This window comes from Nannobrachium achirus (genome assembly GCF_963921795.1).
Source record: "Nannobrachium achirus genome assembly, chromosome: 19".
Lineage (NCBI taxonomy): Eukaryota > Metazoa > Chordata > Actinopteri > Myctophiformes > Myctophidae > Nannobrachium > Nannobrachium achirus.
The window spans coordinates 29,831,679-29,852,154 of record NC_137826.1 but is presented as its reverse complement, the minus strand read 5'-3'; the positions used below and the strand labels follow the sequence as shown (position 1 = coordinate 29,852,154).

At 42.7% G+C, this 20,476-nt stretch overlaps 1 protein-coding gene across 1 annotated transcript; it reads right to left on the bottom strand.

Moving 5' to 3' along the window:
• Positions 1–214: 214 nt before the first annotated feature.
• On the bottom strand, positions 215–19,056 carry LOC308304978 (A disintegrin and metalloproteinase with thrombospondin motifs 15-like). The gene is made up of 8 exons (XM_080749602.1): positions 17,930–19,056; positions 11,632–11,764; positions 10,811–10,978; positions 7,045–7,331; positions 6,536–6,713; positions 6,259–6,434; positions 4,003–4,178; positions 215–3,133 (listed from the first exon to the last, which is right to left on the bottom strand). Exons 1-8 carry the CDS (start codon positions 18,860–18,862, stop codon positions 2,332–2,334), a joined length of 2,853 nt encoding a protein of 950 aa, XP_080605728.1. The 5' UTR covers positions 18,863–19,056; the 3' UTR covers positions 215–2,331.
• Positions 19,057–20,476: the final 1,420 nt, after the last annotated feature.

Genomic DNA, 20,476 nt, shown 5'->3' with positions numbered 1-20,476 from the left:
ACCTTTGTGCCAAGATTTTATAATTGTTTTATTTATTTTTCTTTCATTTCTCTTAAGCCAAGGAATGCTGAATACGCATAGAATTCATTTGAATAATATAATATTATCATGGCATATCCTCATAAAAAAGTCCAGACACACTGTATCAATTCATTTTGTTCATTTATTATTTTATTTGGAATAAATATACCAAAGACAACTGCAAATGCCAGCGTAGACAAAAATATGAAAAAAGTATTTACATTGCTTATTTGCACACAGCTGATTGAATGTATACATGGTATACAAGGCAGCCCGTGCTGGTCATTGGATTCTTTTGCTGTACAAAGTGCAAAAGCTGATGAAAAATATTCCAAGTAATACAGGAACTATCTTTTAGTTGCACAATGTGGCCCCATTAAGAACCAAAACAAGAATATAATGGATTACAGGGATTTCACCAAGTGTGCAGAAAGAACAGTTTGGCTCAGGCTGTGGGGCCATGAACGAGGTGGTCCAGTGAAACACACATTCTGTACAACCTTGCCAATTCCCCCCTCCACTTTATCGTTTCATCGGTAATAAATGATCTCTGTCGACTGTGCCTGACAAGCACAGCTTAATGGAACTGCAGCCCTGGCTGAACATTATGAACCGAGGAGACGATCATTCTGGTCAAATGATGCAGGCACCAAAAGAAGAGAAGCTATTGGATCTTTTCGACTACAAGAACTAAGAAAACTGTGAAGTATTTCACAGGTTCTGGGTTTATTTCCATATACACTACGGCTTGGTTTCAGATAAGGTTCTCGGAACCTAATTTGGGACCTGCTCAGGAGGTACATTGGTACTACTACTAACGCTGAGTTCTTGGAACCCAGAACATAAACATTTAAAAAAATAACTGAAATCTACAAGAAAAGAAAAGAGCTGCGTTGCGATGCAGTGTGTTGTGCGCTCTTTCTGGTTAGTTCTGGTTATAATGGCAACGTAAACAAAAAAACTATCACGGAACTTGACAGGTTCTGTAAAGTTTCAGGTGATGGAAGGTTCTGGGTTACCTTTCGTGGTCGAAAAGAGCCTAAAGACAGCGGTTGAATGTGTCAAAAGAGTCACAAAGAATCACATTACAGATGGAGTCATATCTTAGCTGAGCAGTCCAACATGGGGTGTAGCCTGTTGACATCACTCTGTGAGCTATAGCTAGCATGCCAGCTGACACACTGCAAGCCACTGGAGCAGTCAGTGTTTCCTGCCCTGTTTTGTGTCCAGCTTGTTCGAAAGCCACCAGTGTGATTTCAGATTTCTATTTTTAACTGTTTCCATGACTGTTTCAGAGCAACGTCTGCAGAAAGTCACCATCTACACAGCACAGGTGATTTCTCCCTCATTTGGAGAGTACTGTACAAGAGAAGAAACACAAGGGTCCATTGTACCATTTTGTTATTGTTAAAAAATTATAACGCTCATGTTAAAATTCTTGGAGTGAAATGTTTGATGCTGTAGTAGCTCTCTCTCTCCCCTAGTCCCTGACCTCATTTGGATCGATACAAAGAAGAAAGAAAACATGGGGTAGCAGCAGTGCAGAAAGTATGAATAAAAAATCGGTGACCTCTACAGCAAGGAAAACACTGCTATGTGTATTATAGAATACATGCTGTGTTCATTTGAGTATTTAGAGATTTCAAGAGGCACCATGGATATTCAGCAGTGACATTTTCATTGTCGACTTTCAGCACAACCTATTTTCACTGTTTCCTTTAAAACCAACTCCCCGGATCAAAAATAGGGAAACTAGACAATCTACAAGCTCACAATGGGGGCGTAGAGCTTGTAGAATTGTTATTTTCACTCTTTTTAAAATTGTTGAAACCACCACCAGGCTTAAAGTGGTTAAATTTAAATTATCATTTAAAAAGATCTTGCCATATCAAGGAAATTATATTTTTTTGAGTTGTTAAATACTGTCAATTCTGTTTTCCTTTCCCCAACATCTTTCTTTTTTAATTAACAATTGAATGGTCAGCCTGCTCTCAAGTTCCTTAATATAACGCTGCACTGATCTTGCACAACCCGAGTCAAACTAGAAATCTGCATTCAATGGTATGTGCTGTCTAGTGAGAGTAATTGCATCGAGGGACCTGCAACTTTTACTCCCTGTGTGTGTGTTATCATCTCTGCTCTTCCAAGCAAGTGCTCGTCCAGGCTCTTTCACCAGCCCCCATGTTGCAAATGGAAACACTTGCCTCAAACGGACAGATTTCAGTGTGTGAATCTTATTGGTAGGTGGTGGTTTTCCTGTTGGTCCAATCAAAAGGGGTTACTACAGTACATGGTCAGAGGTCTTAGTCACTAGCAAGGCCTTAGGTTACAGAAGTCCAGCTCCTGTGGTTTGCGAGTGCCAGTGCAATGGTCCCTGGGGAGCAGCAGTCCAGTTTGCGTGCTGCAGCGCAATGGCCGCCTCTTGAAGCCCTTCCCACAGGTTCTGGAACAGGGCGTCCACTGGCCGATATTCCACTCAGGACACGGGTCTCCGCAAGCCCTCGTGGCTGACAGCCTTTTTGCCGGATCGCAGTCTAACCCCGGCTTCCCGTCCGGCTGCAGACACTGCACCATCCTCCTCTGGATGCCGTTTGTACCGCAGGTCACGGAGCACTGGTCCCACCCAGTGGATATCCACTTCCCAGGTTCAAGCCTGTCCTTGCTGAAGGCGGGCTTCTTCAGGATGTCTTCCTCGCCCGTTTCCTTGACGCCGTCCTCAGCCAGGACGCTGTTAGAGGAGCGCGCGCGGCCCTCCTTTCTCAGAGTCTTGTCCTCCTTGCTTTCGCGGGCCAGGTAGAAGGAGTAGCGGATGCGAGGCGGGGTCATCTTGCCCACCGACAGCACCTCCACTGTCAGGAACTCTCCCAGGGGCTTGACGGCCTGCAGAGTCTCCGAGACGCCCGCTGTGCCACTGTAGCGCAGCAGGCTGTTCTTCACGATGATGTCCCGCTCCACTGCAGACACCACGTAGTTCCCGTTCAGCAGGTACTCTCCGTAGCTGTTCTTCACCGCTAGGTAGTTGTCGTCTCTCACCATGCTTTTGTAGCCCCGCTGACGAATGTCGATGTTGGCGGCACCCACTGGCAACATGACCACAAAGTTGTAGCCGTTTCTGCGTGACAAAACATACAGTATTCAGGTGCATTCACACCGACAGTGATGCTGTTAATTACTGAATTATCCATTCATTTGATGTTCATTCTATGATTTAATTATTTCTAAAGAGTAGCATCAGTACCCATGCTCATCGAAAAGGACAAAATTACTTTCTTCTGGCTCTTTAATGCGAAAGATTTCATTATGATTTCAACTTATATGGTGATGAAAGTGAAGGTTAAAAATAGATTGTCCCATACAGTATATTCAGAGTAATTCATCAAGTGTGTGGCAAGTTCTGGCAACGTCAGAGGGTGCCCATGGCCCGACCCAACAATGCTGTGTCTGCATCCCCCAGATCATACATGGGCAACTGGCGGCCCGGGGGCCACATGCGGCCCTCATCTTCACTTAATGCGGCCCGCAGGAATACTGATATATTATTGGTTTCAGCTGTTAGAATTCCAAACGTGCTAACATGACCAGCTTTAATTATTTCAGTCTACTGTATATTAGTATCTTGATGACTAATAGCCCACTACTAGTCTTTGTTTTATGTCCAATACATTTGTATTTAAGTTCATAAATTAAGAAGTAACATACGTAACATAAGAACCTGTACATGCATTTGAAAATTACTTTTCAGGATTTTAATAAATAAAATAGCAAAAATAGCAGATCTACAAGCTCAAAACGCGTTTTGAGCTTGTAGATCTGCTATTCTTGACTGTATAGGCATTGTAGCCCTCTGGAGTGTGTAGGAAAATATAGTGGCCCTCTCCAGCATCAAAGTTGCCCACCCCTGCCCTAGATTTACACCACTGAGAAGCATTCTGCTAAGACCCCTGGTCTATTGCATCTCAACAAAGTGAGGGATTCACTTACATAGGTCTGGTGAAGAGGCCGGACACCTTCTTACAGCCCTTGGTGTCACCTCCACAGATTCCACACTTGTTAAACTTCTTATTGGAGCCCAGTTTCCCATCGCAGCCAGCTTTGATGCACTTCCCTTGGACACACACCCCCGGCGAGTCTGGAGAGCAGGATGTCCCATCCACCACCTTTAGTACACAAATGTACTTTTATTAACACTCTATACTTTGTGAACATGACCTGTGTTGTCTCTACACAGTGGCGTCAGTTCAGAAAAAGCTACGGTATGGTAACATGACTGGTGTCTTGCACGCGCACGAAGGCGCGCGTGCAAGACACCAGTCATGTTGCCATACCTTAGCAACAAGCATGATACATTTATTTTAAGAAGTACATTCTATTTTTCCCCCCGTTTCTACGGTTTCTTGGGCTGGATATGGCAGCCTGGAATGGTTGTTCAAGTGCAGCTAAACTTGGCATGTTAGTAAACGTGCCACAATTAACAATAATGAATTGTACCTGTGCAGCTGACCTGTGGAACCTGGGGATATACCATTTTGACAAGATGGGGAGAATACAAGTGTGGAGAATATAATTATAATACCTTGTTAAAGTGACCATTTTGTTAAATTTTGCACTTTATTTTACTGTAATTTAACAACATAGACTAATAACCAGCACAGAAAGACAAAAAAGACATTCATGGATTTATATTTAAAACGTAACTTTTATTTTCTCCCCTGGACCCAGGGTATGGCAGCTGCATACCCCTGCCATACCCAATTGACGACCCTGTCTCTATATTTGGTCCGCAATTAGACAGTTTTTGAAAACATGGTCATGATGCGTTTGTTTGATATGAAGATGTGTTGCTTCTGGTAATCATAGCAGTAAAGTCTGATTCATTGTTTTCCGCACTGTGGCGTCGCATGCCGAACATTGCAGAGCTACAACCTCACAACAAGTTGCTGCTTTGTGAGGTTGGTAACGTAGGTGCAAAGTGGTCAGTAAAGTAGGTGGCTGTGTGTAATTACTGAACAGTACACACACAGCACTGTAGTGGGCTTCAAACCATTCTATCGTCATTGTCGGGTGGAAACCTTGTATGTCCAAGACCGTTCGTTTTGTATTTATCATTTAAAAAATGAACTAAACTAGTGAAAATAGAACTGTTTTCACTACTTTTGTGCGACAGCCTTGAATGATGAAGCAGGGCTTTACTTGGTGAAAAAAACGTACAAACTTGAAACTTGGAGATACGAGGTTTCTGCCCGACAGTGATGCTATACTACTTTATATCTATTTTATGTCAGGGCGTGACAAAGCACGTGACAAAGCAGAATTGGATAAGTTAGCTAAACATGCACATGTAATTGAGCATGTTGAGCCTGACATCCTCATACCACACTCCCACCACATGCCATAAATAATAGAAGAGAGCAAGAGGCCCAAATGAAAGCATGTCATACAGTAAGATCTACAGTATGATAAACTGCATAGAATATAATGGCCAGTGAATAGTATCCTATCAGCTCTCTCCAGATGACATAATGGTGTGAAAAGGGGACCGTGGGTTGATTCTATGCATGCAATGCCTGCTCAGGCTCACTCTACACAGAGATAAGCCCTCTCTCCTCCCCCTCTTCATTCCTGTCTAGCTCTCCTCTTTTTCACTGATCCCGGGGGCTGACAGATGATGTACAAGTACTGCATGTACTTGGCTTCAGTATCGTTCTCCATTCCTAAATTCTCTACGTCTGTATGAGGTTCTTATAGATGAAAATTAATTAATGAATGAATTCCACAAGACTACTGTATGTCTGAAATAGATTAATATGAATATTAACTTCAACGATAGAACTTGGGGGCAAACTAACCAAGTAATGAATTTGATCAACGCTGACGTACCGTTGCTGTCGGGCAGAACCACATACAGTATCTCCAAACACTTTCACCTCCAAGGACGACTTAAGTTAAGTTATCGTTCAGCTTTTACAACGCATTGTGAGCTTGTACAACTATTTGAAACATTTTGAAAGTGAAAGTAGAAGTGGGTTTAATAAATATTGAACCAATAAAACGTATTAATGATAGCTTATGACCAAATAATAACTACATTGGATCCATTGAAACACGGATTTCCTGCAAAGAAATCGTTTTTGGAGACACAAGGTTTCCATCCGACAGCAACGACATTCAAGCTTAATTCATGGGTGCAACTTATTTACAAAACGCATACGCAAAGACAGCTTCGGTGGACCTGCTCACCTTGGGTGCCAGGACGTAGAAATACCCGGTTCCGTTGGCCCGGCAGATGAGCTTACACTTATCCTCGTGGGACACGCCAGAGTACTTTGGTACCCACTCCACGGAGGGAGTGAGACGATTGGTGTTGAGGTTGTAGCCGTTGAAGACCTCACATTGCTCCTCGCGGTAGCTCTTACCTGCAAACACAGCGGTGAAAGGAAGGTGCAGGAGGTCAGGAGGTGAAACAACCCCCCAGGGGTGAAACATAACATACTTGTCTGTTTTCAGCAACTCGTACCTGTGTCAGGGCAGGGGTTTAGGTTGCACGATCGGTATTTGACCCGCACCCCTTGGCAGTATTTACCCCCGTTTGATGGAACTGGGTTATTGCACTCCCTTTTGGCCAACTGTACACCTCCTCCACATGTGCGTGAGCAGGATCCAAACGAACCCCACTTCCCCCAACGCCCATCCACCTAAGGTAGGGAGACAGGGAACAGTGGGGTGATACAGTATAGGCCTTGCTTCATTACACTATTTTCATACAGGTGACACATTTTACACCACTCAGACAGCTTTTGGAACGATATGATAGGTTTTAGTTGATACCTGATAACTGTGTGTGTGTGTGTGTGTGTGTGTGTGTGTGTGTGTGTGTGTGTGTGTGTGTGTGTGTGTGTGTGTGTGTGTGTGTGTGTGTGTGTGTGTGTGTGCATGTGGTTGAACTTGAAGCAGGCGTATGAACATGTGTATGCTTGCGTGCGTGTGTGCATACATGCACAGACATTTCGAAGTTATAAAGCTTACCCTAGCATCATAGACCCCCTGCTTGTCAGAACAGACCCCCCTGATGCAGACCTGGCCGTCCCCACAGTTTGTACCGTCTGCCCAGGGGAAGTGTCGCGTCTGGCACACCAGTTGGCCATTGTTTTTTCCTGTGCACCACAGACGGCCACACGGTGGCTGCATGAAGGGGCAAGGCTTTGAACCGTCTCCGAACGCCAGCTCACACTGACGTTCAAGGCTGTATGCAACTCCGGGCAGAATATCAGGCAGGGCCAAGGGCTTCTGTGGCTGGTCCAGCAAACACTCACCTGGATAGTAGAGACTAAGTGTGACTATTGTCCAATATAATGTATACTTTGTTAAGTTAAATAACCAAAGCATACAGCAACACTGAGAGTTTTGCTATTAAACTGTCTGAGATCAGTGAAGTTGATTGCCTTCAGTCCCAGACCTTTAATGTCATTGTACGTTTAGACAACGGTATTTTGTGTCAGTGTAATGTGTGTTTTTGGGGGTCCGAATTAAACATCAGCAACACCGTGTAACGTGATGTAATGTGTAATAAAATGTAATAATAAAAAATAAGTTATTATTAGTTATTATTAGTATAATAGTAAAGTTCTGCAGGTTCAGTATACCAAACAGAATGGAGAAACATCAATCAGTCTAAATGCACCCCCAAGCTCTCTTGTTTAACTCCTCTCTTGTTGGGTGACAGTCACCAGTCTTGTGTTTGAGGTTTTGAGGTGCAAGGGTTAACATTACAATAAAAGAGACACAGTCCTTTCCAGGAACAGCCTAATATAGTGGTTAGGGTTTGACGAGCAGGTGTTTGGGGAAACATGAAAGACCAGCATCAGAGAAAGAGCGGGGTTGTAGGTGGTGGTATTTTAACACTTAGAACTCCCAACTTCTTCTCACCCTTAAGGGGAATTCGCACTTCAGAAATAAGTGGTTTTCCTTGCTGTTGCTTTCTTTCAGCTCATTATACTGTAACCTACTTATTTTGTTGTTGTGTATTGGTTTGGCAGGAGGCAGCACAAGTCAGTGTGCTGTCAAATGTGTGATAGAAAATGAAAAGGAAAATGAACACACAGCAAGCAGAATGAAATGAAAACAAACTCTGCTCTCCCACTCTAATGACAAATCATCAGACCATGCCTGTGTTTATTGGTGGTTTATGTGCACTGGCAGAAAGTTTGTTGCAAAAACTAACATCTCATACTGCAGCAAAGTGTGGTGACATGTCTTTTCCCCAAAACAGCCACTCCTTTTTTAAGTATTTGCGGCTTTACTTCTATAAGGAAAGGCCACTTTATGATATTAAATCTTGATTTCATGACATAAGAAAACATTCGCTGGACGTGAACAATGTCCTGACAGTCAAATCAAGTGTTTTATATCAGGGGTCTTCAATAGGGCGTCCGGGACCCCTAGGGGGTCCTCAGAGTTACTACAGGGGGTCCTCCAAATCTTTGTGTGATAGGAACTTGTTTTTTCTCCCTTTCTTATATTAACAACTTGAACCCTAGCGTCTATATTCTGAGAACTTTAGCCAAAAATAGCAGATCTACAAGCTCACAACGCCTCGCGCTGCGAGGTGTTGTGAGCTTGTAGATCTGCTATTTTCGGTAAAGAGCTTTGGAGGGGGAAAAGAGCAGACAGTGAAAGGTCAAGTTTATTAAGTATTGACCGTTCAAGTGGTTAAATATCTGAAAACACACATTAACATGAATCCAAAATACACTGTTGATCGTGCTGTCAAACAATGAAACTATATCTATGAACAGATTGTGGGGATCCCTGCTTCATCTCTCTCCAAACTAAGGGGTCCTTGACCTGAAAACGTTGAAGACCACTGTTTTATATAATGCATCAGTGTGTGTTTTTCTTTCCTGAAGGATTCTCTGAAAGAGACAGCAGACAGTCCTTCTATTTTGAGTAAACCTGCATGGGAAATGTTGGGCACTGCACCTCGCTGTCCAAACCACTGTGGTGGCTCTCCCTGGAACAAGCCCTCTAATTTGGGACAGATGCAGAACAGATTTAAATAAAAGTTAGCAGGGTTCTGAGGCCAGGTCCAGTGGTTTGCACTGCTTGGCAATCCTTCTGCAACCCACAGAATGCATTTCTACAGATACCTCGGTCCTTCTCCACTATATTCTTTGAGGAAATGTAAACTATCGTGCAGCAGGTTACACAGATGTCACATTTTAGGCACTGATGTAGTATGTACGGTATAGTGTATGTACTAATGAAAGGATGAACAACGCTCTTGATCACATTATTTCAATTGATTATTAAGAAACAGACAGCTCTGAGAAAATTAATACTTTGAAAAATGGTAATGTCAATGCAAGGTCAATAGGTCATTCAAGTTCATTCTAAGCCAGCCATGTATGAACAGGTATAATACTCCTTCCTAAGTGGGTGCTGTCACCCCAGTTCTCGCTAAAGTCCTATTACCAGTTTTGCTAGATCTCACGAGTGTGAGACTGACACAGACAGGTCTCGCACAAGGATAATTTCCTTCTTTATTTGTCAGCCTTATGAAGAACAGGTCCAGAATGTTCTTCATTGACTGAAAAGTATCAGTCATAATCTGTGCTCACGTTCACTTTCTTCATGGCAATTAAGAGATTTATTAGCACAAACATTTGGATCAACTTCTGCTCCTCCCCCGAGTGACGATAATCTAACGCATAACTGGGGATTTTCGGAAAAGGTCATAAAGCTTCTCGTATTAATCTTTTCTTTTAGAGCACTCAAATAAAAAAAACAGCCTCTGCTCTCAGACTGACATGAGAGGCTGATCTGGGTGTCTCATTCACGGAGGTTGAGTGGAATCGGCTTCTAAAAATGTCCAGAAAACTTTAAACCAGGCTCGTTCAATTCAAGATCTTGAATGGAGTTTATTGGACCCCTACCGAATTACATGAACTAATTTGACTGCCCTTTAATACGCATTTATTGCGGGAAGATTCACAATCACATTGAGCGTATCTTGGGATGAGAGATACCATTCTCCCCAAATGTGTGCGTTTTGGGTGACCCTATTTCCCTTGCCGTGCTGTCACCCTATGACGGGTTCAAACGACACTAATCTTGGAACGTAAACGTAATATATGTGAGTGGAGAACTCCTTCTGCCCCCTCCGTGAATGTTTGGTTTAGTCAACTTGGTCAGGTAGCAGCTCTGGAAAAGCTCTATTTCAGACTTATTAACAAAGTGGACAGCTACCTGTTAAAAAGGGAAGCGCACACTGGGGACACAGTCTACAGTAAATGTGAACTGAGTAGACTCTTGTCTGAACTGTACTTTTCTTCGTTTGAATAACGCATCGCCTTGTTATTTCCATGTTGTTTCTTTGTTTTAGTTTTTTGTCCCTTTTGTTATAGTATGTTTCTTTATTTTCTACTTTATTTGTTTTTGCTTCTTCTACATGGTTGCAAATGTCCATATTAATCTTTTATTTTTTTAAGAGAGTGACTCATGACCTGCTTCTGGTCTTCTAAAGGGGAATGACACAAATACAGGAAACAATGCAATGTTGAGAGCTAACACTAAGAAGAATTTCACCCACTCTTTTAATTGTAAATATTTTTACAGTAAATGTGACAATAAAGTTTGATTTATCGAAATCAGTGGAGGTGGGTCTGTCTTGGTTATGTCCTAACATCTTTGCAGAGTTCACTTAACTCTGAGTGTGCAAACGTAACAAAATGGACCCGTAATAGATGAATTAACACTGAGTATTTATTTACTTGTGCAGAGGTCGATGACTCACCGTGTCCACTGTCTAGAAAGTCTGTGATGATGGCAGCACTACAAGGGGACCAGGGAGTGGTGCGGTTGATCTGAATAAGCGTGGGGGACATCATGTGGTTGTCCTGAAGCTTCCCAAACACATCCTCACAGGCCTTCACGTTGTCGTGTGGCATGTTGAACACATGGCCTGCCGAGGAAAAGCAGATGGACAGGACGGGGTTGTCAGACACCATGTCTTTCAACACCGAACGGACACTTTCCACAAACTACATGATTAGAATAGATGGGATTATGATTATCAGTACATTGGGGAAAAGGAGTATTTACTGGTTCCCGGAGTAGGGGAATTTCTTTTTGTGCATTTGCCCAGCAGACTGCAGCTCAGATGGCTCAGGTGAGCACACAGGGGGAGCTGTTACTGTTTAAATATTTAAATATTGCCTGTTGGAACGGTTATTAATATACAGTATAATTATAGTTACATTTATTTTATTTTATGTTTTGTTTGATCTATTCTAGTTTTGTTTCTTTCATTGTTGTCAATGTGTGATTTCTTGTTTTGTGGATTGTCCCTTTTTTGTTGTTTGTGAGAGGACCGAAATCGAAATAAGACCTGTCCTGGACCTTTATTGTGTTTTATCCAAAATATTAATTTTATCCAAGTGTATGATTTGCGATTTGTGGGTTATTTACAGTTCAACTAAACTAAACTACGGTAAGTGAAACACACACTACACTGGGTGAGCCAAGGGTCCAACTCCCAGATAGCCACTCTACCTGTAAGTCCACGAGAGCATCGTAGATATGTGCTGTATGATAGTGTTGAATGACTGCACTCACCAAGCTCATGAGCAGTAGTGAAGGCAGAAGGCAGACCGTCATCTTCAATCACAGAACAACTCCTTTTGGGATCACACATGGTGCCGACATCAGCCATGCCCAGAGTGTCACAGGTGGAGGCTCCACATAGGTCCTGGAGAGGGGACGAAACATATATACTGTACTGCTATTCTGCATCAAAACCTCTGCTCAACTAATCACAATGTTGACTTCCCATGCTTGCTGCACTTAGAGCGGTGTGCTTGCTGCTCTTAAGAGCGGCGTGATAATTGATTGTGAAACTCTTTTATGGTGCTAGGGCCAGGCACTTTGCCACCCAGTCCGTAATTATTTTTAGTGGACAAGTATGTTTGGGCTCACCTTCTAATATGAGGTAATGTAACTGTCTCCAATCATAACATTTCCACACCGAGAGAGATGTTTCCAAATGACCTATTTCTCCACCGCAACGTTTTAAACACAACGATTTAAACACAAATTTAGTGTGTATGCATTTGGAGCAGTTGACTGCACCTCCTAATCACAGGGCTCACTGACAACTGTTGGAGTAACCACCATGCTGCAACGCCCTTCTGTCTCAATCCCTAAACAGAACTGTGCCTCTAGCCCCAGACACAGGACAGTAACGGCTAGCCACTGAGGAGAACACACAGATTTTCTCAATCTCACTTCAACACTAAATCACTCAAACCCCAAGATGATTTGTTCCTCTTGATCACACATTTAAGGCACCATGCAAAGTGAAGACCTAAAGTACTATGACAAATTATTTACAGTATAAAGCACAGTTGCTGGCCAGTGAAAATCCAGTCCAGATGTGTTCATGTGTGCAGATGACGTATGCAGGACCATTTATTGACTAAAAAAACCAAAAAGAAAGGAACAGCCATGTCAATGAGTTTGTTCTCTGCAATGACCTACTTCCCACATCTGTCATCTATCTTTTTCTTTTGGTGTTGATGTTGCCATTTGATACAAAAGATGTCTGTTAAATATCTCTCAGCAAAGTAAAGCACCACTGTGGATTTCTATACATTTTGTGCACAGTTAAGTATGCACGTAATGGTGGACCCTGTATTGGTGAGTTTGACAGTGGCTTTATACTAGGGCTTTGAGTCTTTTCAAAACGAATAATTAATTGAGTCCTTGAGCAGTAACAATACAACAAATGTTATGTGGACTACTGGACAATGCCTCTGCAACACCAATATCACAAGTTTATGACATCTGGAAATGTTTAGTTGTGTTCTATTTTTCTCTTAAGCCCAGGTCTGTTGTGTACATTAATAAGAAACGAATAGAGTTAAAGTATTACCACCAGCCACCTCCGTCTGGGGAAATATAAATGTGCCAGGTTTATGGCTACTAATGCTTTGGAGAAAGAAAGGCTATTCGCATACAATGCACATATTGTGTAGCTTAGTTAAGAAAATAAATGTGCAACAAACTTCATAGAACAATCGCACAAGCTGCCGAGTTTAAAGGAAACCATAACTGCCTGAGGACAAAGCCGAGTTGGTCTTCATAAAAACTACAAATTACACTGTGGGCTGGTAAACAGTAGACAGAGGTTGTGCCTCTGACTAATGTAAGTCAGATTAGAAAACCACTGCATACAAAAACAATACCACTGACTAAAACTCTGTCATCACATCATGAATCTGCATAGAAAACTATGATCAGCATATGTTCAATCAACAACACATCACAGGTGAGGTCAAACCTGACAAAGGACAGGTTTTTCTCAAAGGTTTGATGATTGCAGTATCTAATTAATCCATGTTCAATATTGATACCATGGGACTGGAAGGTGTGCATGCAACACCTATCGTAGATAGGAGAATGTCTGTTTTGGAGTACTGCTTCTGAGTGTTTTATTTCACAAATAATGCTCCACTCATTATTTTAATGAGATCATTGTGTCCAATACTAGATATATAATGTGTAGGCTAAATAAAAAAATGCAACACCTATCGTAGATAGGAGAATGTCTGTTTTGGAGTACTGCTTCTGAGTGTTTTATTTCACAAATAATGCTCCACTCATTATTTTAATGAGATCATTGTGTCCAATACTAGATATATAATGTGTAGGCTAAATAAAAAAATGCAGTTGTTTATTAAGTATTTTCACAGGATTGTATTCAGCCTGTCCTGTCAATTTCCAGTGTTAGTGAACATCATGAAAGGGCGCTCGGGTGGCGCAGTGGTAAAGTCCCTGACCCACCACCACAGAGATTGTGGGTTAGAATCCATGTGGTGCAACCAGCTTTGTTGGGCGTCTATGCAAATTCAAAAATCAAAAACATGACACTGGCTGACAAAACTAGCAATTTAAGCTGTTGTTTCATGCCGCCGTGTATGTTTTATATACTGATGGATGGAAAATCATACTCTGGGAGCGTGGAACTACCTTTACTTTTTGGACAACATTTTGGGAAAAGGGTGATCTACCTCGGCGTGGAGGCATTCTACTGCAGCCCTGTGATATCCCCGTAGGACCTCATCTCGGAGCACAACAGTATGCAGCGGAGGGTGAGGTTCTATATGGGGCTAGTTTGTCTCCAGAGATAATGTGTACCGATTCATGTGAGTTTTGGAAAAGGGAAAGTCGATTTAGCCAAAAATGGGTGTTCCCTATGTGGGAACGATCCAAGGAATCCAGGGAAACATGTTTTTTTATTATACAAACTAAGGGTCAAGAGTTATAGGCCAAAGCTCAAAGCGGCTTGGTCTACACAATCATGAGACTGATTTTAAAAGTTTGGGGTGGAGTGTCTTCCTTGGTCTGCTGTTTTCTGTTGCAGTTGTTGTTGTTTTTTCCGTTTCTTTTTTTTTAAGACAGGAACTGGTCATTCCTTTCACAATGTGGATGATGGTGTGCTTACAGTGTCACATTATAGCTGGGACAGAACAGACACTCAGCTTACACCCAAAAGCCACTTTTCTTTTCCCTCACATCTGTGTCACCATCTAATGTTCCATTACTTGTGTGTTTGTTGTGCCCCTGTTGTTAACAGCATTAACCCTGGCATCCATCTGTTAGGCAAATGTTCAGTCTTCGTTTTCTTTTCTGTTTTTGAGCGGTGGTCACAACGCTCCTATACGTGGCCGTGTGTGTGGGTCTGTCTGTCTGTCTGTCTCCGTGTCTGTCTGTCTGTCTGTAGCCTGCAGTAACCTTTTCTGACCACACATGTTAAGGGAGGGGCGCTGTTGCACACACACACACACACACACACACACACACACACACACACACACACACACCACCGCTCAGTTCACACGAGTGTGATTTTTTCATTAATAGTGGAAAGAAATAGCAGATCTGTGTCACGATCATAGACTGTAAAAAAACATGGACGGTGCGAAGCCATTGCTTTCTATGCTGTGAAAATGACGCTTTTTTGTCCCTTGTATGGTTGTCGCCATCATTGTTTTAATGGTACCCAAGGAATCATAAGGAATGCTATTGGCTGCCAACGGTCACGTGGAACCGCAGGGATACATGGGAGAATGTGGTGTTGAGCCTCCCGAAATAAAGCACACGAAGAAGAACACAGCCGGCTGGTATCAGTTTAGTTGTAAACGCTCCCCTGCAACTTTATCATCAATTTTAACATACCGGTAAATGGGACCATATTGCACAAAACACATATCATGGTGATTGAAAGGCAGTTTTTTACTAGCGACAGGAACCATAAAGTATTTATGACGATGTTTATTAAGGTTAGAAAATCAAAGGGGGAAATGACTGGGGTCCAATGGAGAAATATTCTTTTTGGTACCTCGCGGGGGGAAAACAGCGCAACTAGCGGCCGATCATGGGATCTTTCTGTTCCGGGAATGCTTCATGAATAATCCAGGCAACAACCCTCCTGGTCACGATGTGTTATAAGCTTGTAGATCGCAATTTTGAGCTATTTGTCACACGACAAAGTCTATGGGACTTAACCGGTTAACTTTCACAGTCCTCATATTCATTTTCCCCATAAACATCCAGAAACTGTTTTCACACACAAAGTAGAAAGTAGTACTGCTTTTGACAGAATCTTTTGTTTACCATGCCCATTTGGAAAACTCACACACTTCATGAGAGTTTACGTTCCACAGCAAAGCTGTATTCTTATACTGACAAACCTACAATGTTGAAAGAGGCTAGGCCAATAATTCTATTAAAAATAACCATCACGTGAATAACAGCTGCCAGGTGTCAGACTGATTCATACCGCAACAAGTCATGACTCACTGCCTGTAAACTGACCACAACATCCACACTGCTCCATGTGACCCTAAAGATTGGTATTAACACCCATTTTTTTTATATCAGCTAAAACGGCCTTTACTAATCCCTTGAAGGAAATGGGTCCAGCTATGTTTATATTCACGTCATTTTCTAGACAAACAATCTGAGGTGTCATGAGTAAAATAAATGTGGCTTGGGAGAATTTGGGAACATGAACAGGAAATACAACAACAACCTGCCAACCAGAGGAGAAAACTGAAGAATGTGGTGTAGAGAGAGCAGGGACGTGCAGATAATTTTAGAGAAGCAGGGGCTGAAATATCTAAAAGTGCCTTTTGGTGAAAATATAGAAAATAGCAGACCACACTAAACTAAGCATGAAAAAGGCAAGCATGGATGTCTAAAGAGAGGGCAATTCTTTCAATATCAGGAAAGTTTGGACAGGGCAATTATCTTGAATGCTGCCTTCAGGTATGGCATGGAAAGCGGGTCATTTGCATTTCTTTCACCATAGTAAAAACTGCATTCATGGTCTGGAGAGGGCACTTTTTACAGATGGGTAAAAGGGCAGGGGCTCAAGCCCCCTTTGATGTCTATGTGTGCACGTGCCAGAGAGAGAGGCAAGACTGCAGAACTAATGCAGCTGTGAAGACATTCTGCTCTGGAGTGGCTAGTTGAAGACAGCCAACAACAGATGAGGCAGAGACACAGAGAGGGAGAGGACATCACTAACATGCATGTAGGATTCCCCCCCCCCCCCCCTTCCCCCCCCCCCCACCTCCCTCAGGGGTCTGTTTAATAGGGAGCAGGCAAGGAGGTGGGACGGCCTGGAAAGCCCACAGCTGGAGGAAGAATGGGAAGGTTGAGAGAAGTAAGACTTCCTACTAGAGCATCCCTCAGGGCAGTGACACTCAAAAAGTTGGATACAGATTAGATAACACACCGTGCTACACAATTAGCTGTGTGATTTGATGTTTGTATGTAATGTGTAATAATGTGTAATAAGTTTGATGACCCAAAAAGTCATCCTGTTATATTTTAGTCTTACATTTTGACTGGAGAAATCTCTGAAACTCCAATAAGTGCATCTGCAGCTGTTCCTTTTATGCTTGCCAGCTCTAACAGCTTCCTGAACCATGGAAGTTGGAACAACCTCTTAATCCAGGTACAGAAGAGTTAATAAACCTGTGAGCTGTATCAGCTGGTTCTCCAGCTGTAAACTCCCCTGTTACAGTTGAATGAAATCTAGGCCAGAGGACAAAAGGCTAATGGATGATCATTTATCATAGAGTTGTACATTGATCAATGACCAATAACAGTGATTTTGTCTTGCACCTGCTTGTCATGCATGGGTCAAATATCTAAAGGTACACAAAATAACAGTGTTTTCTTAAATTACCCCTCTAAGAATCTTTAGAATACATGTTTTTTCAGGACATTGCCATCTGTGACCTTGAAAACTATTAGTCAATTTGTAGTTGCATCTGAGGTTTTCAGTATAGTATAGGCCAGTATTTCTGACAGCAAGGTATTTAACTAGATACTGTCCAGATAAACATCTTCACTGTAGACAATCTCACATTGATCCAAAGCCTACCCTTACCTGCAGGGGCGTCACAAGGGGGGGGGGGGGGGGGGTGTTACTAGGGCCCAAGGTGGAGGTAGCCTAGCTGGAGCTAGACATCCCAGCCATGTTAAAACAAGGTAGGGATAGATACTGCAGTTAGTTAGCTAGATGCATTAGTATCTAGCCTGGCCCCAGGCTAAGGTGGAGGGGCCTTCATTATTTTATATACTTTAACCACTGAAAACATTGTAGATATACAAGCTCACAGTGCGCTGCTTTTAAGCGAATATGCATATTATATTATATAATATGCATAAATATATGCATATTTTTGGCATGAAACAGTTTGAGCACTACTGACATAGAAACGTTTTTTTTTCTTTTCACAAATAGCAGATCTACAAGCTTGCAGCTATAGAGCACAAAATAATTGAAGTGAATCCTTCCTTGTACCCAGGGCCCAGAATTTGGTGCGACACCCCTGCTTACCTGCTTAGTGAACAGGATAGCTGTATCCCAGTACTCTGGATGCTTGTCATTATACTTGTTCATCTTTTTCTGCCAAGTGCAAAAGTTCCTCAGTGTCATTGCTGCGTTGCCAGACACCTTGGGTCCCTTTTCAACCTCGCTTAGCACCACGAACTTCACGACTACGATACTTATGGAGTTAAGAATACTGGGATGTTTGTAGAGTTTAGCTGCCACGGACATCAAGGTCAATAGGTAATGTTTTAGGTCATCTCCATGGAACTCAGCCATGGCTTCATCGGCGACCACAAGCGTCTCCACGTATCTGGGAATAGATGCGAATCGTTTTGATCTCCCCATGCCTTTCAGCAGCGTTTCAGTCACATTGTCATTGTTTTTGAGGTGCTTATATTTCTCCAAGGACCGCGCAACCTCGGGATTTATGCCACTGTCCACTGCGCACCTGGAGGTTGAGTTGGCATTGAGGTTACTTTTGATCCGGCGCTGGATTATGTGTGCGCTCCCGTCCACCGCGCTGGTGTCATTTTGGACCGGTCTGATGAAATATTCCCACTGTTGGTAACCAAATGCGCCTTGCACCCCCTTGCACACGCTCAATGCTGCGTATGAATATTGGTCTGAGTTTACATAGCCTGAATAAAAACACCGGCTCAGATCAGTGGCAACATCGTTAACCAAGACTGTGTCTTGCGCAGAGACAGATGGAGCAAGAAAATTTGAATCTTGATGTAACTCGAGCACTAAATCCTGCTGGAACGCATGTAATTTCAGAACACAGCTTCCCTTGAAGATATCCGCAGCGTTGTCAAAATCCCCCTTCTCATAATTTTGGTTATCCAGTCTAAGTGGAAAGCAGAGCTCACTTTCCATGCAATGAATGGTTTTCGGGAGTGAGGCTACAAAATAGAGGAGAAAGGCTGTCCTGATAAACATGACGATGTTTGCATTCAGGAGAGAATGCAAAAATGACCCACAACACAAGGAAAATGCAAACTGACAAAGAAATCGATGAGAGAGCCGCAGATCAAAATGAGCGGGTAATCCCAAACACAGTAGCCTATATTCTAGCCTTCTACAACACTGCAGCTCTAATCCCACTCAGTGCAAACTCCTCCTGGTCATGACCCATTCCCATCCTCCACCTGTGTGTTGAGTCTTATTCTGCCTTCTGAGTGTGGACTTTATGCATGTGTCTTTTGAGGGGTGTGTGTTTGGGAAAGCTCATTGGATGTGCGTCTTGTTTCGTTCAAGGTTACCCTGCGGCCACTTGAAACTTTTGCAAATCCTAACAGCCTACACGAATTGAGACTTCCTCCCACCGGGGTGTGTGGTGTGGTGCCTGGCTCGGGCTGCTGCCACACAGCACACTCCTCACATCTGGATAGCTTATTCTCATCTGGACCAATTGATTTAGACTCAGATATAGTAGTCAATAATCTCAATATATAAATGGTGGAAAATGTTTATCAATACTATTTTATGTTATTGCTGACCAGGCCCCTGGTAACACAATGCCTATAGGGGACTGGGGTTCAAGCTTTTCTGAGCACTCAACCCCTGAGGTTCAATTTAAGTTCCCCCTAAGACATAACTTTTTTCCCCTGTTTTTCGAAGGCTATTAATTAATACATGTAAACAATTACAACTCTGTCTCACTTTTTAGACTCAGTTTTTATTGCATGCTATACTGATAATATTGTGTGTTCATGAAAATGCTCTATATGTATTTGTTTAGGGCCACAACTGATATGGGGGGCACAGTTTTTCTTCTTTATCTCTGCCAGTCCGGAATGGCCAGAAGGCGGCATTTTGTTTTTGTCCCTGTCCATCTGTGTGTCTGCTTGTTTGTCTGTCTCTGACCTGCAGCTAATCTCTGCTGCTGGACAGAACACATGAAACCCCACCACAGATAACCTGCACCCCAAATTTTGGTACTAACAGGCAGCTGTATGCCCTTTATATCATGTAATGACAGATGGTTATCATAGCCCATATTGTTTACCTGCATGTAATTAGTGCCATAACATTGTGGTCGGGACCTGTTTCTTAGAAAAACTGCATATATTTTCAACATAAAATCCAATCAAAAGTGAAAAGTCTGTCATACAAGCTGATTGAACTCTATTTCCTCCATAGCTTCTTTGTGTCCTGGTGGCTTCACCCATGCACACACAGCCCACAGCCATATGCAAGCAGGCCTGGCGGAGATCTGTGTTTTGAGGAGTAGATATAGGCCTATAAAATGTTTTATGGAATGAAAAGAGAATAATGTAGGAAGCTAGGCTTTTATAATATTTACTTATGAACGCAATGTCATATTGAAGGCAATATGACTATCCTATTGTAGGACACACACGCACGCACGCACGCACGCACGCACGCACACACACATGCATTTGCACATTTGTCTGTTACCTAGGCCAGTGGTTCTCAACCTTTTCAGGCCACAACCCCCAAAATAATCATATTTCAACTGGGGACACCCCCCCCCCCCCCCCCCCCTGACGAGCACTAAGAGTTGAGGCATTACATTTTGTAGATCTTCTA

What these genes read in the sequence shown, in the direction of transcription:
- LOC308304978 (XM_080749602.1), bottom strand. Translation starts at nt 18,862, where the DNA reads ATGTTTATCAGGACAGCCTTTCTCCTCTATTTTGTAGCCTCACTCCCG. An exon ending in CTTTCTAGACAGTGGACACG is followed by an intron (nt 7,332 to 10,810) that starts GTGAGTCATCGA and finishes TCTACTATCCAG; the next exon opens with GTGAGTGTTTGCTGGACCAG. An exon ending in GGCCTCTTCACCAGACCTAT is followed by an intron (nt 3,134 to 4,002) that starts GTAAGTGAATCC and finishes TTTGTCACGCAG; the next exon opens with AAACGGCTACAACTTTGTGG.